Genomic DNA, 19,616 nt, shown 5'->3' with positions numbered 1-19,616 from the left:
AACTACTTCTCTCCCCAGGTCAAAGCACTTGGCCATCACCCAGAACTTGCACCAGAACTTGGCCTTAGCAACATGTTAACAAAAGTGCTAGAGCTCTCCATGTTGAACCAAGCAATTCCTTCCAGTTTACTGTCTCTTTCAATTTTTGTTCTGTTTTCCTTAGACAGGAGGTTTCCACACTTTCCAGATGCCAGACAAGGCAGGCAGTCTGGTTTAATACCATACCAACTTAGAAGCCTTTTTAATGGCATCTGTACACCCTTCATTACTTTCTCCTTCTTAATCATACAGTCTGCTACAAAACTATTACCAGCTCTTATTACTTTTATTTGTCAAAGTGGTCAAAATGTTCTTTGTGCATTACAAAGCACATTATCAGGTTTACGATTTTCCTGGCGTTGATTTCCAACTTTTTAGTGTTTTTTTCAAACATCACATAGGAAAATATCGATTTGTATAGATATAAAAACGTATGTGTTAGGACTACTGAAGCTGACGGGGCTGTAGAGTATGCATTAAGAGACATTCCTTCACGTTAAAATAATTATGGAAGAACAAAACCACAACTGTCTAGGTTTCAAGTGTGTAATGTCTCAACAACATTTTTAGTTTTGCTGGGATAAACACTATCTTTTCCTAAAAATAACTGTTGAGTTCCTCTTGTCTTTTCCATTACTCCTACTACATGAATGAGAAGTTACTTCCTCAAACTTAAAAGCTGTGAATATATAGGCCTCTGGCTCAAGTCAGCTGTGTCAGCAACAAAATCCATCTCCAAAACAATTCTGTGATTTAAAGACCTAGATAGTATTGGCAGGTGAGAAGGCATCTGCATAAGAAGAATCCAGTATGCAACTGCAGTGATGGTTTTTCTGGAAAATGACCAATCCTTGTACCTTCCCAACAAAGGAGAAAAGTGAAGAGCAATATTCACAATAGAAACTAACAAGAGAGCAATTTTCTTTAGTTGATTTAATTGAATGATAATGAACCAGCTTTCAAAAAGTTTGACAAACCATCACTCTCTCATAGGACGTTTGGAACTATTTCACCTGCAACCAAATAAAAGGCAGTACTACTGATCCTTCTGCTCCTGCAGGTCCTGCAACACTCCTTACCACCCCATCAGATCAAGTGCTTGTGAAGCAGTATGAGGACGTAGGTAAGGAACAGACGTGCTATTAAAAACAAGCTTTTCTCTTGCTAGTTTAATGCTGACCTTGATCACTCTCCTCACCTGCCCACAATGTAGCCAAATATTTGTACCAGAACATAGGAAGAACAAAAAAAGGAAAAATGGCTCTTTTTTTGGTGGCAATGCAAACCTAACATCTTCATGAAATTACTGCCTCAGGCTAATATTTACTTTCGTTACTTCTGTTTTCCACTACTCTATTTGCTCGATAACTGCCACACATGTGACTGAATCTTTTGGTTTTCCTAAGGTCATTGGACCTTTTTTATTAAATAATTTCCTGGAGACTTCCTGACCTCTTATGAATTCCCAGAAGTGACTGTGACCCTTATAATTTAGGATAACAGTATGCTGAGTCAGTAGTCTAACAGAGAATTCCTAGGTCTAAAACACACCAAGTCTTATGACTGCAGTTGCAAAATGAAGCAAAAATGGCTGACACTGCATCTTGCAGCTTTTGCAGAGCTAGATACCAGACTCTATAGATCAGGGACATCTGGAATCTAACAGGAGTCTAACAGAAGCCAGCACAAAGTACATCTGGTACTAAATGTATAGTAATGAAATATGTTAGTACAGGACAGGACAATCAGCTTGGAAATACAAAGTAAATGCCTGAAATCCTTAAAGAGGTCTTAACAATGGCATCAGGCTTGGACATCATTAATAAAAATATTATCATACTGTAATTTAAAAAGATATTAACAAATTGTGGTTTAAGTAACAGTATTATGATGAATAGAGTTCATGGGAAGTCAAAATAGTGTGGTATTAATCTGTGAATTGCCATAGTAGCGTATTTTTAGTGCTACGCTGAGCACTCCCTGAGTAGAGAGCTGGTAAAATCTGGTCCCTAGACAAAACAATATCAGAAACAGATTCTGAAGCAGCCAAGTATTTCGTGGGGGAAAGCAGATATATCCTGGTCTGTCACTGTGGTGCCAGCGCTCTCTGGAAGTCTGTGGAACAGAGTGGCAGATTGACAAACACGCAGCCACAGAAGATGCTGCAGCAAGAGCTGAAGTCATGAGGACCTTCACCAGAGCAATGCAGCCCAGGCAGAGGACCATGCCAGTGGCACAACACCCCTGCTGACTTCAACAGTCATTCCCAGCTAATTTGGGCATCTGCAGGGAGCTGCTTCTCACCACGAGGAACTCTGCCCAGCCTCCACTTCTGTTTCTAAATAAAGTTGGCGCCGAAGTTAGGAAATAACGGCTCTTGCTGTGTGACAGATAATGATAACAGCAGTAATCTTTCATATCGCAATCTTGTGCTTGGGGCCAAGAATCAGCCATCAGCCACTTGTCAGCACTTCCACATTTCACTCCCTTGTCAAGCACAACCACCCTACCATTGAGCTTGGAAACTAACCATCATCAGCAACATGCTTTGAATTTTTATAGAGGATGATTCTACAAATTAACTGCAAGAAAGGAAGAGGCACAAACATGTATTTATAATTGAAAAGGGAATGCAAAAAGATATAGAATAGGAACTAATGCAAATTACTGGTGCATCTTAATGTGAAATTACATTAGAAAGCAGTGACATAACCATAAAAAACAGGGTAAATGGTACTATACATCACAACACATGACTAATAACAGCACAAGGTCTCATGCTGTGTGCACCTTGATAGTGGTAGGGTAGATGGTAAAGAAGAAAATTCTGAAATAAGATAAAAATTGTATGAAGTACTCAATGAATAAAATTTTGGAAACTCCATACTAGTGGAAAGAAGAAATATAGCTTTGGAGGCAAAATATCTTGTAATTCAAGTTACTGCACCTACATAACACAGGAATTCAAGAACTGAACTAATAAATAAGTAGCCTAATAAATAGCTAAAACTGAATGCCTAATAAATAGCTAAAAATGCCACCTTACTCAGGATAATCCAGGTCATGCATTGTTAGCACTGTCTGATACTGCCATGTGTTTTTCAAATCTAGTTATAGCAAAGCATATTTTCCTAATTTCAGGGGCTTTTAATCCAATGCACTGAAGTATTTCACACAGTGTGTGAAAAATAATTAAAATTAATACAGTAACAAGTTTATTCCAGGCATGGTGCTTTACCAGAAGACGGGTTTTAAAGCATGTATCAATTCCTGAAAGTAAAATATTTCATAGAATCTATCATACATCATAAAAGAGCCCAAACAATGTGCCTTATGGGCATTGCTTTCATAGAGTTTATTGCCACTTGCAGAGAACAGAGAACTTAAACCACTCTAGTGAGTGCATGTATGCACATAGGAAAGGGAGCTGGGCAAAAGCAGAGCTGAAAAATACCTCTGCAAAATGCACTCAGAGTTAAAGCCCCTCCCCAGACACACACTGCTGTCCAAAACCCCCACAAGAAGCTGGCTCAGAAGTTCCTAGGACAGCAGCACACTTCTGAGCAGAATTCTGCCCAGCTCTCCTAAACCACCCAAACAGTGATGCTCCTTCCTACCAGCAGCCACAGTTCCTTTTTGCTATGTACATTCTAGCCCCTTTCTGCAGAAGTTTGTTCCAATTTGTGTTTAAAAACACCATTCCATCAGAAGAGGAAGGTCTTGAATAATAATTGTAGCTTCCTGCTGGTCCAAGTAGACAGAAATCAATAGGTTTCCTACACTGAAGTGACTCAACAGCAGCAGAATAAATCACTTGATGCAATGCAGACAGCACAAGCATGGAGCTTTTTGTAAAAAAAAAGTACAAAGGCATATGTTTACATTAAACTTTCACCTACATCCAAAAATCTTTTTTTTTTTTATGGGAGGGGCTTAATGGGTTAAAAAAGAAATTCTAATATCAATCATTTACCCAAATTATTTAGGCCTTCAATTCATGTTGCATGACACTGCAATTTGAAGGAGACCCAAGGAAGCTGTTGACAGACCCTGCTTCTCATCTCCAACCCCAGAAATCATTCAGAGGATTTTGTCCAGGAGCCAGAAACCTTCAACTACCTCAGGATGCTGATTAGTGCTGTAACTTACACAGCACAGCTTACTCTTATCTACAAGCCAAGGGGGAAGGATGTAAACAGCTGCACAGCCCCAGCTCCAGCCCACAGGAAAGGCTAACACCAGCTCCCTGTCTCCTCAAAATCAACACAGCACCATCCTAGCTCCCACCCCATCAAACAAAGGTAAAGGAACTCTGAACTTAAGATCTGCCTGTCAGTGTGCTTGCAGATTTACAGGGGCATATTTAACTTAGCAGTTACAAATTCATCAAGATAACTGAAGGAACAACAAAAAAAGTGTTACTGACCCAGTTTAAAGTACACCTGCAAAGTTTCAGAGCTCGTGCAAAATATATTAACTTGCACAGTCAAAGTATATTCTCTTGGCCCCAAAGTTCAGTCCAGATAGAGTTGTGTTCTATATTCCACAATAGTATCTCTGCATTTTTCTTCTGCTTTCATTGTCTCTACCACAGAATAAGAAGTCCAATTCTCTCCTATCACAGCTGCCAGATGTGTCTTGGCACCGGGAAATATACAGAGATCCCAAAGTCTTGCTCCAAGGTTCAGCATCTGGTGAACCACCCTGCTCATCTTCTGCTATTCCTTAATTACACGTGAGAAGGGACAGGGGAGAAAGGTTGACCTGTTAAGTTTCAAATCAAGTTAGCCATGTTTTTCTCAAAAATCCCACACCACCCAGATGAAAGGCTAAAGGAGACAGACACAGACAGCTCAGTCTGGAGGCAAAAGGTCAGGGACAGACCTCATGGGCAGCAAGGCCTTGCTGGGTGCCAAGTGACTTATCCAGCAGCACTGAGAGGGACAGAACTGCTGGCTGCAGGGAGACATTTCCCTGCAGAACCTCGTGGAAAAATCAACAGCCACTTTTGTGGTGGGCAAAGGTAGTTTTGAGAAAGAGGAGGTTTCATTGCTGCTGTTACTTCAATAACCAGCATATTTTATTGGGTTTTTCATTCTTCAAAGGAGATTTCAATATAAATTTGAATATAAAAACATTTTGCACCTGAGTTTGACAACACATTTGCTTTTGACTAGTACCTTGTGGACAGTTATCACATACTGTGATAAAAGTGAGCTTGCAAATGGCTTGTACAAATGATAAATTATATTCCTGACAATTTTATACTTCAGGCATGTAAAATGTATTGCAAAGCTTTTAGAAATAAAAAAAATCCTTTAACTGATCAGACAAAAATTTTTCAGTGCCCATGAAAAAGAAGCTGCCACTCTCTAAACTGTTCCTCACCAGCATTTTTGAGTATGTGCATGAACATAAATTACTTGCAAAAATACTTTCTTCTCCGTATTCTTTAAACACACCCTGCAGCCCAGTTCCACCACTTCATTTGTTCCCTCTCACTCTCTTCCTTAAAAATTCACTTGCCTCTGCTTTTTCACTGATACAAATATAATTCTGGGTCTAGCATAAATAAAAATAACCAACAAACTAAATGATGCCCACATCTGTTTCCATAACTACCTCCCTCTGTTTCATCTGGAAGCTGCTGAGAATGCCCATCAGTGACTACTCTCCCACAACTCTTTAGGCTTCATATGAAAAGGTCATCTGCTTCTTCTCTGTCCTGCCCAGCACCCAACAGGAAAAAATTAAATTCTAAACCACTGTCCCAACTTTCACCATAGCAACCTCCCAGTTTCCAAATGCAGATTCAGGTCTAAATATTTTATTAAACAAGTGTGCTCTGTCTGCAAGAAACCTGAAAACAGCCTGCTAGCAATTGCCCAAATATGGCATCTTCTCTTGCATTACTCTTTTTTTTTTAATTATTTGTTACCTGATTTAATACATAACAGATACACACAGAGATGTATATATAGTCAGCTCCTTGATGTAGTGGCTGTGTTTTTATTTAGTGTTTCCCAGCATGGTCCATAAATGGCATTCCTAGAGCTAAATATATGACACACAAGAGAGCCACTGAGGCAAACAGATGCCCAGAGGATAGAATTAACCTGGAATTTCACTTCAAACCCAGAGTGACTTCTTGTCTCTATAGGCTGCTCCTGCACAGAGCCTCATGATACTAGCATGCCACACCAGTGGATGGATCCAACCATGCAAAATTGCAGAAACTAAGTCAGGGCTCGGCATTCATGCATTTTGAAGACTACAAGAAAGGAGTAATTGAAAAGAAAGAGTAAGCAATCAGGATTAAAAAAACACAAAAGATGGGGGGCACTGCACAGTAAATAACAAGAAAATAAACTATTTCTTGGAAAAACATACTGGAACCTGGATAAATAATGAAACATTAACTGAACACCAGGGCAGCAAGTGACCATAACACAGGAAAAGAAATTTAGATTTTATGTATCTCAGGGCGGGCCAGGGTTTTATGAGCCCTCAAAAGGGAACCTAATACACCCAAGGATAGCTTAGCTATTACCTTTGGAGGCAAATAATGAGCAGGATGGCTTCTGCTGCAGTGTTAGAAACAAAAAGGTTTAATAAAAGGAAAAACAATAAACAGAAAATCCGAGCCAGGTACAAAGGTCTGATCCTGGTAGAAACACGTTCACAAAAGCCTCGTGGCTCTTTTGTCCTCTCTTTTTCAACCTTATGGCCCAGGCGGGATCTTTTGGCTTCTATCCAATTAGGTGACCCCAAGGTTTTAGTGACGTCTCTGGGGTCCTATAAGGTGGCTTTTCACCTGATCGTTGGGAGAAACTTCTGGGCTTCCTTCCTTTTTTGGGGGACAAAGGCTAGTTTGCAGTTTGCCCCTCTCTCATTGGGGGCATCCTCCTACACTCCTTCACAAGTCATTCTTTAAATTGAACTCATAAACAAGATGTGCTTGAAAAGAGTGAGTGAGCACCCATTCCACTCTTGCCAAGACAACACTGAGATGTTTCCTCCAGACAAAAAAAAAAAAAATCATGTCAATGTCACAACCACATGTCCAGCACAGACTGGTGTCTTTTCCTGCCTCTCTCAACTGAAAGCATTGACTTCCAGGACAGTGTAGCTTACCTAAATACTGGGATAATTTTCACCCTTATTTTCAAAAAACAGTACTTTTACAGGAAATGTGTATTATTTGAGACACTACATATGCATATGCAGATATGATATTTAAACTCAAAGAATAAATATTTTGCACATTCAAGTTTCCTGTGCCATTAATTTTTTATGTCTCGTTTTGGGTTGGTGTCATATGTTGCAAGCATATTTTAACCTTAATAGGCTGAGCAGTATGTTCTTGTGCATATTTGTGTAAACTGTATGCTTATTATACACCAATTAGCTGATCTTAAAAATGAAAAGGTTTTTTTTCCCTGCTAGCAATAATTTCTCTGAAGCTGGCAGTATTTGCAAGGGAACACCAAAGCCTGTCAGTGGAGAGGGCCTGAATGTGTAAACAGCAGAAGAATAATCTAACAAAAGAAAGATCAATGCCTACAAACTTACTGTGTTAGAAAGGAAAACCAAAGCTGAGCATACTGAGGGTCAGACACCTCATCAAGCACGATGAAGGCAGCCACTTGCACTTCTTGGTAGTAAAATATTTTATGAAAAAAGATTTTGAAGTTTGCCTTTCTGTTGAAAAATATTACCAGAATCATAGCTTACATAGATTATTTAATATGAGATTGAGTCAACACACTCATATGCTGAGAACCCAACAGCCTGTGTTTCTAATAAATGAGGTGCCTTTTTATATCCAAATATTAAGAAAACTATCAAACAAAAGAATGAAGCATTTTTCTTGCAAAATACTTTTCCCATTTCATTTACAAAAATGGACTTAAATCTCAGTTTTGCATATAACAGACTTGTTACTTATTCCCAAATTAAACCTATTATATCATCAAATCTATTTACACAAAACTTCCCTTTTAGCATTGCATGCAAATGCTCTCTATTATTTAAATGTAGGCTGGAACGTAAATTAAATCATTCTCAAGAGAACTAGAAAAAACTTTCTTTGCTTTCAGTATTTGGCTTTGATTAAGGGCATGTAACACGTGATAAACTGTTCCAGATTTGCTGGCTCAATGCAGCCTGCAATTACAGTTTATAGAAAACAAATATATCTGACAAAGCCATGTATCTTTGCCTCAAATATGTTTACTTATATAACAATTGTTGTTAGTTTACTTACAAAATATAGTCTATCAATTTCAGTTTTGCATCTTGACCTAAGGTAGTGGGCTTTTGTTCCCAGACACAGAAAACAGCACAATGAATAATAAATATAGGATACTCAACAATCAGAACAAAACTAGTCTACAATAAGTTATGGCCATTTAACACTTAAAGCTTATTGAAGGCAAGTTTTCATTATGTCCCTTTATACTTGAGTGAAAATCATAGTGAATTTATGACAGATCTGAAACAGTTGCACAACTTTGAATCTTGATTTAGATTTTGAAAGTTAACTTAGAAGAGATGGAATTTCACCATGTTGGAAAAGTATTTAAAGGACAAAAAGATATCATTCAGTGGTTTTCTATTCCAAGACCTGGTTGTAATTTTATTATGTTATTAAATAATTGCAACAATAGCAAAAATTTTGCTTTTTTCAAACAATGTGAAAATGTTCTCTGAGAAGAAATGGCTTTCCCACCCTGCTCTTACCAAAGTGCAACAATGCCAATTCTAAATAGAAAAAAAAGCTAATTTTTAATAGATATATTTTTTAAATGTCAGCTTTATAAAAGTTTTAGAACAATAGTACTATATGCCAACAAAAAAATCTGAACCAGGGAAAAGTTACACTCAAAGACCCACTCATGGTGAGGAAAGGATTTTTTTTACTTATGAACTATAGGAAGAAGCAAAAGAACAATCCCTCCCAGTTTCTGGCAATTAATATGCAAGCCAACCAACACCTGACATTCCTACAGCCTCAGACAGGTGCCTCAGTGCCACAGCCTTTTTCCCTAGAAAGGAACAGACAGGGCTGACACTGCAGCACCTGAAGGTCCCATCAACCAGCCCAGAGCTGCTGCAGCCCTGGGAACAGCCAGGGAAGGCACAAGGCCACCATGCTTCCCCAAACCCCCTCCCCACGCTCCAGAAAATGGCCCTTTCCTGAGCCTTTCAGAGGTGAGGAATTAACACATTGCAGTGCTAAATTAAAATGCTGTTTCCTGGGTGTTAATTGCCATCACTGCTGTGCTGGAACAGATCTCAACACCTTAATGAAGCAGGTGTAAACCAGGTTTGCCAACAGGCAGCCTAAGGCAGAGACACCTGAAATACTCATAAATCTGGATATGTCACTGCAATAAATCAGAAAATATTAAGCCCTGTCTATCTGAAAAATCAATACGTATTAAAATGCCTGACCTAGGAAGATAAGTGTGTAATTTGGCCAACAGTTTAGTGATTTAGCAACAGTTCCATAGCATTTCCTAAATTATGTCCACCACAGCAGTGGTCACTACTGTTTGTTTCCATTAGGTCACTAATATCTGTGGTCAACAAGAAACATTAAAGGATGAGACATATTCTGGTTTTACTGCCCACAGTGAAAAGCAGAAAAAATCAAATCCTTCCATCTTCTCTTGGCCTTTGTAACAAAAACCTGAGTGATTCACACCTGGTGACGTACAACCAGTTGTAACCCTCACTGTGCAATGGAAGCAATAACCCAGGTAGGCTACTGCTGGTGGGGTTACACCAGCTTTAATTTGTCCCTATGCTACACATGCAATCCATTACCCATTACTGTTGTGGTTTAACCCCAGTCTGCAAATAAATATTATGCAGCCACTTGTCTCAATTTACACTGATTTTATTGTTAGAACTCCTAATTTCAATACAGTACTTAGAAATAATTAGCGTGAAAATACCAGGATATAAAGTTGGATCTTAAATACCTTTTTAGTTGAGAAATTCATTATTTTCCTCTTGGTTACTTAGATGTTTCTTACAAATAACTTAGCTATTTTCCTTGAATACCACTGTTGGACATTTGTCAATATTTCTCAAGGAAAAACTCTCTACAAGCCAGAAGCCCAAGAGGCCAAGATTCCTCTCCTCAAAATGTAAATACTTGCTAGAGTGCTGACACTTAAATTAGGCCAACCAAGTTAAGTAGTAAAACTACACAATATAACACCACACCCACAGTACAATAACACTTATTATTATCATCTTGGTAATAAAAACAATGCAGCAGCACAGAATGCTTCACTCCCACATCACTGGATCAGCTCTGAAGTTGCAAGCAGCAGGATTACACTGCCCAAGCAATTAAATAATACTGCCTACCACTTTCACAGCTGAACAGTGGTTAAAGACCTTTAGATGCAGCCCTGTCCTCTTCACTTCCTAACAACAAAGAGAACACAAGAAAACAAACCAACCAATGAACCAAACACAGACACCCTGTCCCCTTTTTCAGATCACATTGTGTGATCAGTAAACATATTGAGTTCGGATTTATTAAAAATCCCAGGACAAGAACACTCGAAGAAAGTAACACCCATGGCATTTAGGGCTCCCTATTCAGTACAATATGGCAACACTTTCCACAAGCAGATTGGCCACATAGATCTTAGAAAACTCTTTCTGAACTCAGCAGTAACTATTTGCTCAACTGTCCACACTTAAGCAAGGCTGCAGTGGCACCATGATCAAAGTGATCCCAGGAAAAACGAGGGGAAGCTCTCTTGCCTTGTGCCCCGTACATCCTTGGCTGTGGTGCCACATCATGGCCTCCTGCACCTGCTTTTTCTGCAGCAACAGAAATGCCTGTGAAGTAGCCAACATGAACAGTGCACCAACCCTGACACAATGGACAGGTGGCCATCAGAAGCACAATCCCTACCAACCAAGTCTAATGAAATAATATCCTAACCTGAAACTGCTACTTCCAAGCCTAACCCCTGCCTCAACTTACAGATCTTCATGTCAGACTTTGTTTTTCTCATCTCAATAAATATGAGGTTTTGTATTCTTCAGCTAGGGACAGAAAAATCTTTCTCTCCTGAATTCTTTAAAGCTTCTAGCCAGAGGGCAGAAAAAGGAGGAGAAAGTGTTCTAAGAACCATATTTGGAGTTCTATCCCCTTGTGACTGAAACAAATCTCTGTATCTGCCACAGCTATTAGACTTCTCCAAATAGCAGCAGAAGCAATGTGGAACAAACTTGGTCCCTAGATAATTTCCCAACTACTCATATGGTTCTGTATAGCAGCCATGAAAAATAATAATTCTTAGTAATTTAATTCTGCTGTTGCTTGAAAAACTTATGACCCAAAGCAGAAATTTTGGATGTGTCTCTAGATTCAAGACAACATTGCAAGCTCAAAAGACAAAGTTTTCTGAGATGTATTTCCAATCTTTTCTTTCAGAGGATATCAATCCTTGCTAAAGAGGTGGAGATTAATCTGTTTCACATTTTAAAGGAAGTAAGACATTTTGCAAAAATTATTAATTCTTCTTCACTTGCAGTTGTAAACCTTAAGTATAAGACCTCTACTGAAACTGCAGCTCAAATAAAACACTAGCTGATAATGCATAACAGGAAATGTCCATAACAGTCCTCAAAGTATAGAACACACACTAAAATGGAAATTACATTACTGCAATGATTAATGACAGCAGATTATTCTGTATAAGACAGCAAGCAAGAAACTGTTGAGTGAATCCTCCAGAAAAAATTACAGCACATCTCTTGCACATTGTCCTCCTACAAACAAACAGGAGAATAAAGATAACCTGAAGAAAAATCCAGGTTTTATATTTCCAATTTTTTGTTTTGTTCTAACAGTCCTGAAAGAAGGGCAGGGAGATAGGGAATGACACAGAACATTTGGAGGTTTTCATTTTGGCCACCCAAAACCCTACATAGGAATCTGCATTGGGAGTCAAAAAGAGATGAAGAGCACACACACATTCCTGTCTCAAATGAAAGACAGTGAAAGACACTTCCCAAGAAACTAATGCATTGTCTTTTTTTCACCTTTTTCCCCCTTTTTTAGAGCTCTCTGTCCCAGATAAAGCATGATTATGTGAATGTAGACTGACATCCCTGTGCAAAACCCTCCATATATGCAAGCTGCCACTTCCTTACTTTAATAAGCTTCAGCAATCTCCTCATACAACTTCCCTTAATTAAATGTATGGAGGAGGATTTCCTTAAAAAGAAAGGGATGTCTGTGCAAATTAATGTGGAAATATTAAATGTGTATCCATATATGCCAGTCCAAGAGGACAAAGATTTTTTCTATTCTTATTCCTCCTATGCCTTTTCAGTTAAATAGATTCTAGCTTTATTTTTAGAAACAAGGAAGGTTTACATTTTGTCCTTTGGAGGGCCTGAATTTAATCTGCATTTAATGTCCATATACTATACCTTTTTTGTTGGTTCTAATAATTGTCTCAGACAACAGTAAAGGGCTTCCATTGGAAACTTCATTTATAGGCTTCTCTGGTGGTTTGTTGGCAGTATTTTCTTTCTTCATGTCTTTCTTTATTTCCTGCAGGTAGAGAGGGAAAAGAAAAAAGAACCAGTTTAAAAAAGGTATTGCAAAATATTCTAAATCTCAAGCTCCCAAGATTTTTTGAAACTTCTATGTACACACCGCTGCCTGCTCTAGTGTTACCACAAAGACTCTTAAAAAGTTGAAATGCCACAAAAAGAAAGCAATTTTCAGTAACCTTTTCCAATGGGCACTATTGTTTTTCAAATAACTCCTTATCTATGCGTGAAAATTGTAGGATACCTTTAAAAATCTCTTAGTAAAGATCACCAAAGCTGAAAAGTGCGAGGGGGTAAAAAACCAGATGCTTCAGTTTATCAAGCAGTGAGATGTACATCTGATACACAGGGCAGAACCAGTACAGTGCTCCTGATGTAAAGGCAGCTTAGTCTGCTTCCCCTCCAATGAGACCACAGAAACAACCACCATAGCAGGAAAAAACTATTAACTAGGAAAATATGACAAATGTTACCATAATTGGCAGAATCATATAGTGAGACTGCTGTCAGAGCTGTTGCTAACACTGGCACATTTTGCTGCTCACTACCTTTTAAGGGGATTGACAATATATATTGAAAAAATATATGGTGGGGTTTTCATGAAAGTAAATCCACAGAAAACAGCTTCACAGTTACTGCTAGAGATGCACAGTACCCTCTCTATGAGCTTCTTAGGCAGACTTTAAAAGCCTGTCTGTGTTGCTGTCCATACCCACTTTGACAAAGCATCCAAATATCATCCCCTTTCATATATCTTATATTGAAACATCACTGAAGAAAGCAAAAAGCATTACCTCCACTTTCTAGACAGGTAACTACAGAGGCTGAACCATTTGCTTATAACCACATCCCAAAATACAAGCAGAAAAAAAAGTTTTGGCTCCAAGCTTTGTCCTAGATCCATTGAGCCACTCAGGCTGAGAGAGAATTCAGAAGGTCCCTACTCCAATTCAGTTCAAAGCAGGGTCACCTCTGAGTGGAGGTGAGCAGGCTGTTCAAGGTTGTTTGAGCAGCTGGCTTTTGAGAACCTCAAAGGATAGAGGCTGCAGAAGCCCACTGCCTGACTGATTTTATAGTGGCAAAGATTTTCCTTATACCTTGCCTGGAACTTTCTTCTAAAGTCCCATCTGCTCTCTCCTGTCCTGCCCACCAGGCATCACTGTGCAGGGTGTGTCTCTATCTCCTGGATAACAATTTTTATGTAGGAAGTCCCCCCAAAACCCTTTTTTCAGGCTGAACAAGCCCACACCTCCTTAGCATCTCCTTAGGGAGAATGTGCTCCAGCTTCCACAGGCACAGAACTTGCTTCAGCTCATCAGTATCTTCCCTTTATGCAAAATTCTCATCTCATCCACAAAATGGGATGCTGTATTCTGGATGTGGACTTATGAGTGCCAGGTAAAGGAGGATTTCCACTTCCCTCAATCTGCAGGCTATTAATGCAGCCCAGGATGCTGTTCCCTGTGTTGATGCCAGGGTACAAGACTGGCACGTGTTGATGTTGCTGCCCACCAGGACCCACAGGTCCTTTTCAGCAGAGTTGTTCCCAAATTTATCAGGTCCCACTCTGCAGATCTGCCACATTCCTCCTTCCCAGGGCAAGAACTGGCATTTGTCCTTGCTGGATTCCACAATGTTCCTGTCTGGGGCCCTCTGAAGAGCAGCCCTGCCTTCAAGCATGTCAGCTGCGCCCCTAGTTTGGTATCATCTGCAAATTTGATGGGATCTACATTAGACAGGCATCAGAGATGTGATGGCTTTGGATGAGCTCTTCCCTTTACAAAACCTTTACCTCTCCTCCTCTCTGTCACCTCTCTTACATTCACTGTCCTCTTCTACAAACCAGTGCAGGATCAACTTCCACCCTCCCACGGCATTGTACATACACAGGAAATACTGTAGATCTTATTTAGATTTTCAGCATATCAGACATGAGCACTAAAGCACAGAAAGCACATTTCTATTTGAAGTTTCTGAAGCTGTCATCTGTGAACAGCATCAAGCAAAGGAAGAATTTTTAAGTTATTGTCTGTAAGATGCACCTTAAACCTGAATCTCATAAATTTTTTTTACCTTTTATTTCCCCAAACCAATTGTTATTTCAAAGCTGACTTATTAGCTATACAACATTAATACAGTTTTCTACATCTGCCCAAAGCATTTTCTGTATATCAGTACATTATCAGAGATAAAACTTTTATGAATTACTGACTATGGAAGTACAGTACATACTTTATCTACTGCCATCGCACTGGTAAAACACTATCTAAAAGACAGCTCCTCAGAGTAATCATAATAACTGAAATAACAAATGTGAATGTGTGTATGAATAGCTGTGTGATAAATGCTGCTGTTGCTAGAAGAAATATTGTGCATAGTTCTGGTAAAAAAGTGAACCATGTGAGGATTTAAGAACACTGTATGCATTTAGAAGAATATATCACTTCTAAAAGAAATGAACTGGACTTAACATGTACATTATTCCACAAGATTCTTTTTCACAGCCTTAAAAATTAAAATGTATAATAAATTACTTCACCCAGAGCTTTACATCTATTTTGCAGCTAGGTGACAAACTCACTGCGTATTAAAAAATTATCTGCCATTTAAACAGAATTTGTGAGTCAAACAGCATTCTCATGTGAACAAGACCACAAGACAACATCCTACAGAAGACCCCATCTTGCCAGAACTTACTTCCTGTGTGTCATTACTGTATACAGCAGTACAATATTTTTTAACTGTAAAAATCCTTTTTCAACTTCAAAACTAACAGAGAAATTTGTCTGCTATAACAGAAAACAATGCTGTACCCTTTAGTCTCCAGATGAATGACACTGGTGCCTTTGCTGCTGCTGACAGCTTTTTGAGAAAGCCTTGTTTGGCTCCTGAGAAAAGACAAGGAATACAAGACAACTCCCAAACACTGGCATTTGTTTGTAGGGTGGGGAGTCTTGTACTTCTTTCTTCACTATTCATGGAAAGAAGAAAGATGCAGTGTCCACTAAGCTGAAATTCACACAGAAGGTTTGGCATCTTGCAGTCACCAAAACTGTCCAAGGACTTCTTTTTTTGTGTGCCTTTCTAACACTTCAGCTACTTTTCATTATTGTTACCTTTGATGCTCAAGAGAAGGGCCATAATCTTTCATAGCTACTGCCCAGAGTAACATGACATGATCAACCCCAGCAACCCAAAGTTATGGACCCTGGAGGGAATTGAAAGTGGAGAATTGTCTAAAAAATTAAACAGAAATCAAGATAAATCCAGCCCTACTAAGCTAAAATCTTAGCAGAAGCATATTCATACTTAGCAATACCCTATGGGAAGCCCAAACCTAAGTGGCTTAGGAAGCATTCTGCACTAAGCAATGCCAGCTTTAAGACCTTTGCACATCTTTTCAATTCCTGGTCTTAGTCTACAGCATAAGACTAAAATCTTATATACAAAACCTAACAAATGCCCCAGCCTCCAGCAGCCTCACCACTGCAGCCTGCAGCAAACACTCGTGTGGATATTACAGCCTCTCTCTAGGATGTTGCTCCTGCCTCCTTGCTGTCTTCTCTTCTGTAGTGCTCACCCTTGGGGACTTCAGGATTTTAGAACTTTTCTTCAGCTGTGGCTCAAACACAGTCAGGCACCCTTATCCTCAGGCCAAAGGGACCCTTGGTGCTATTAAATTCAGAAATATTGACATAACCCTTTACATCTATTCCCACTCTAACCTGCTGTAAAAAAATAGATTATTACTTTAAAATACCATAATGCCTTACTCAAAATTGCATTTTTTTCTTGAAAAATGAAGTGAAAACGAATACAAACAACTCTGGCAAAAGAAATATACCAAGTAACTTTATTTTTATTTTTATTTTAAAGCTCAGTTTATTTTACTGCAGAAGGTATACTGAACACGACTACCTGGCATATTTGGTAAATGAACTACAACGGCCCTAAAAGCTTGGTGCTTTATCAGTAATAGTTATAGAAATCTCTCTATGTAACCCAGTCCTTCCAGATCTGCAAGGAGTTGAATGCTACCACTGAGGAAAGAGTAGGCAAATGAGTTTGCAAACCCATGCATATCAAAGGTGGTTTGTGGGAACTTTTCCCAGTGTATGACAAAATCTATTTCCAGTTCTGATTTCAAGTTAAAGTTTGCAGATTTTATTTTTTTTTAAAGAAGAAAATCAATGTACACAAATAAGTAGAAAGCAAACTTCCAGTTAGGATAGAATTCCTCAATCTGCCATAAGCAGTTCAAGAACAGCTGAATTTAAATGCTGAAGGAGGATGAACAGAAACTAATAGTCAAGTTTCAAGTTCAGGAACTGCTGTGTCTTGAAAAAGAAGCTTGTGTAATAAAGGAGAGGAGAAACTAGACAGATGAGATATTGGACTACATTGTTTTGCCCAAAAACACTGGGAAAATATCAACATGCTGTCTGCCCAGCAAGGACTTCAGTGCACCTCCTGACCAAGACTTTTGCACTGGTTCCTGGTTTTATTTTGACTGCAGCAGATATATTCACACCCTGATCAGATACAAGCACCACTCACTGTGGGCCAATCTGCCCTTGAGTGGAACGGGGTGGGTGGACTGGTACAGCTGGACATCTGTGCCATGCTGAGCCTGCTCCAAGGAACACGGTGTGAGAACCTTCACCAGCAATCCCTGTGGTGACAATATCTGGAACAGGCTTGACAACGTTGGGAGCCCCTCCCAGAATAAAGTTCACAAGACAGATGTCAATGGAAACCCCACAAGGAGCCTCAGGAGAAGGAGATCAGAGGGATCTCAGTGCAGTCCTTGGGTCTTTACCTCTCAGTTCCTGTGGGATGTTTCTGCAGAATGAGCAGCTGCCTCACTCACACAACCCATTTGCAAAGAGGTAGGCTTTCACAGTGCTAACAGCTTCAAAAATATCTCCAAACCTAATCTGTGGGACTATTTGGTTCTTGGTTTTGGAGCACTGCCCGGTATAAATTTCATGGATTTAAATGAGGCACTTCTTTCCTAGCCCACACAGAGGTAACTGCAGGTTCAGCTTAATAGCAGATCATTTTCAAGAGGCTACGCCTCAGGAACCCAACCCTTAAGTAAGTAACCTTGCATTTCAACCACTAAACCTAAAAGATGCTCTCTTGATGTCAGAAATTTTAAGACAGCTTCCACCTCCTGTCTACGTGGCTTTCAGTGTGATTCCAATATGATAAGCACTTCTTACTCGGAAGAAGCATCCTCAGTCTGAGAAATACTGAAATAAAGTAATTGTGAACTTTAAAAATAAACTAAGCTTCATTCCATGAAATATTCCATAATATCTTTTCATTCCATGAAAAGATATTATGGGGGCAAAAAGGCCCTTAAAATTTGTACACCCTTTTAATACACAAAAATACTACCTTTTTTTAACTTGGCTTCCACCATACTGCATAGATACAACAGCCAAATCACTGTGAAAAGATTCTTTTCTTCTAGCAAACTTTGAAATATATTTTCTCCAAAGAAACACAAAATCCTAAACAATACCTGAGCTGTTTCTATTTGGATCTTCTCTAATCCTATCCTACATCAGTATAAGCCACAGGAAATTTGAAAGATGTTATCCCTAAGCTCATCAGCTTTACAACGTGACAAAACTTCAAATAACAACAAATTACACAGTGTGATGAAAGTCCACCACATAGGAAAATACAATATATTCAAGTATACCTGTACCCTATTAAATGGCTATTTCAACATATACAATTTATAAATTAAACACAATTAAAATTTATAAATTAGGCACCTTATCTTTTGTAAGTAAAAAACTATTACTCATTGAAATGACACATGCTTTGTCATTCTGAAGAGAAGCAAAAAGAACAGTTAACAGCTTTTAAAGTGAAAACATAGTTTTTCTACTGCTGTTTGCAAGACCTAGCTTTTTTTCTCAGAATTGAATCATTTATTACATTTCAAGGAACAAGTTTCCTCTATTTATGTGCCTTTACATGATGAAGTTTCCGCCCCTCTATCAAAAAGCTTCCTTGAAGTTAGAGCAAGTGCTTGAATTAGGTCAGCCATAAAAGTTACATTTAGGAAAGTACAGGAACTTCTGCCATTTTCACTACACCAAACTTTCAGGTTTTTTTACTGTAACAGTTCTGACCTTTACAGGAAACTCAGCTGAAAACATTCGAGGAAATTGCTTCAACCTTTTCCATGACTCTAAATCCAAAATATGCTTTTTTTGTACTGCTGCAGGTACAAAATCCTAAAGCCAACACTTCATTCCTCGAATCTGTTGAGAGCCATGAAAAATTATAAGAATCACTATCAGACTTTAAGGTGATTTATCTGTGGATTCCATATGAAGGGAACAACAGTTCTTGCATCCTGGGAGCAAGAGGTTTAATCAAAATCAAAGCTTTTGAAAACAAGACACATGCATAATGGAAGAGCTGAAAGCTGATAAATAATGAGTCTTTCACAATTCTAAAATCTGTAGCATGTGCCCTGCTTGAAGCCAAATATGGGAGCAGGAATTAGAGCCTGGAATCATACACAGCAAAGAGGAAACAACGCAACACATTTGAATTATCAAAAGATGACAATGGAAAGGTCAGGAGCACTGAATGCTTTTCCTGCAATCCCTTTTCTCTAAAACCATACTTTACATTTCAAGAGAGAACTGCCACCTTGATTTCCTGCAGACAGTGTCTGTAACTTCAAACTATATATGAGTTCAATCATTCAATTATTAAATGCCTCAAAATAAAACTCTGCTGCACAGTACCTCAATTTAATATTTAGTCCTCCTAAGTAATTTCCTGCAACATTTCCACTAAAACTAGTTAAGAGTTATTGAGTAATTACAAATGTCCTTAGTTAGAAATGTGGCTCTGATTTTCAAGAATCTTGTAGTTCTAATATAAATAAACAATGTATCCTAAAGTAAGGTTGGAACAAACTTTCCTAGCAACTGAACTAGAATCAA

The 19,616-nt window shown here is 38.8% G+C and overlaps 1 protein-coding gene across 5 annotated transcripts in view; it reads right to left on the bottom strand.

The window, feature by feature from the left end:
* Positions 1–19,616, bottom strand: part of SH3KBP1 (SH3 domain containing kinase binding protein 1) — a 210,901-nt gene that overhangs the window by 120,322 nt on the left and 70,963 nt on the right. For all 5 annotated transcript variants that reach the window (XR_010355536.1, XM_064407525.1, XM_064407523.1 and 2 more), the window contains one exon: positions 12,511–12,634. Coding sequence is in view for 4 of the 5 variants with exons in the window: in XM_064407525.1 (XP_064263595.1) it covers positions 12,511–12,634 (124 nt within the window). In the remaining variant the exon portion in view is untranslated. The remainder of the gene's footprint in view (positions 1–12,510; positions 12,635–19,616) is intronic.

The sequence above is a fragment of the Passer domesticus genome, chromosome 2 (assembly GCF_036417665.1).
Source record: "Passer domesticus isolate bPasDom1 chromosome 2, bPasDom1.hap1, whole genome shotgun sequence".
Taxonomy (NCBI): Eukaryota; Metazoa; Chordata; class Aves; order Passeriformes; family Passeridae; genus Passer; species Passer domesticus.
The sequence above is the reverse complement of the archived record's forward strand: the minus strand, read 5'-3'. Positions and strand labels throughout refer to the sequence as shown.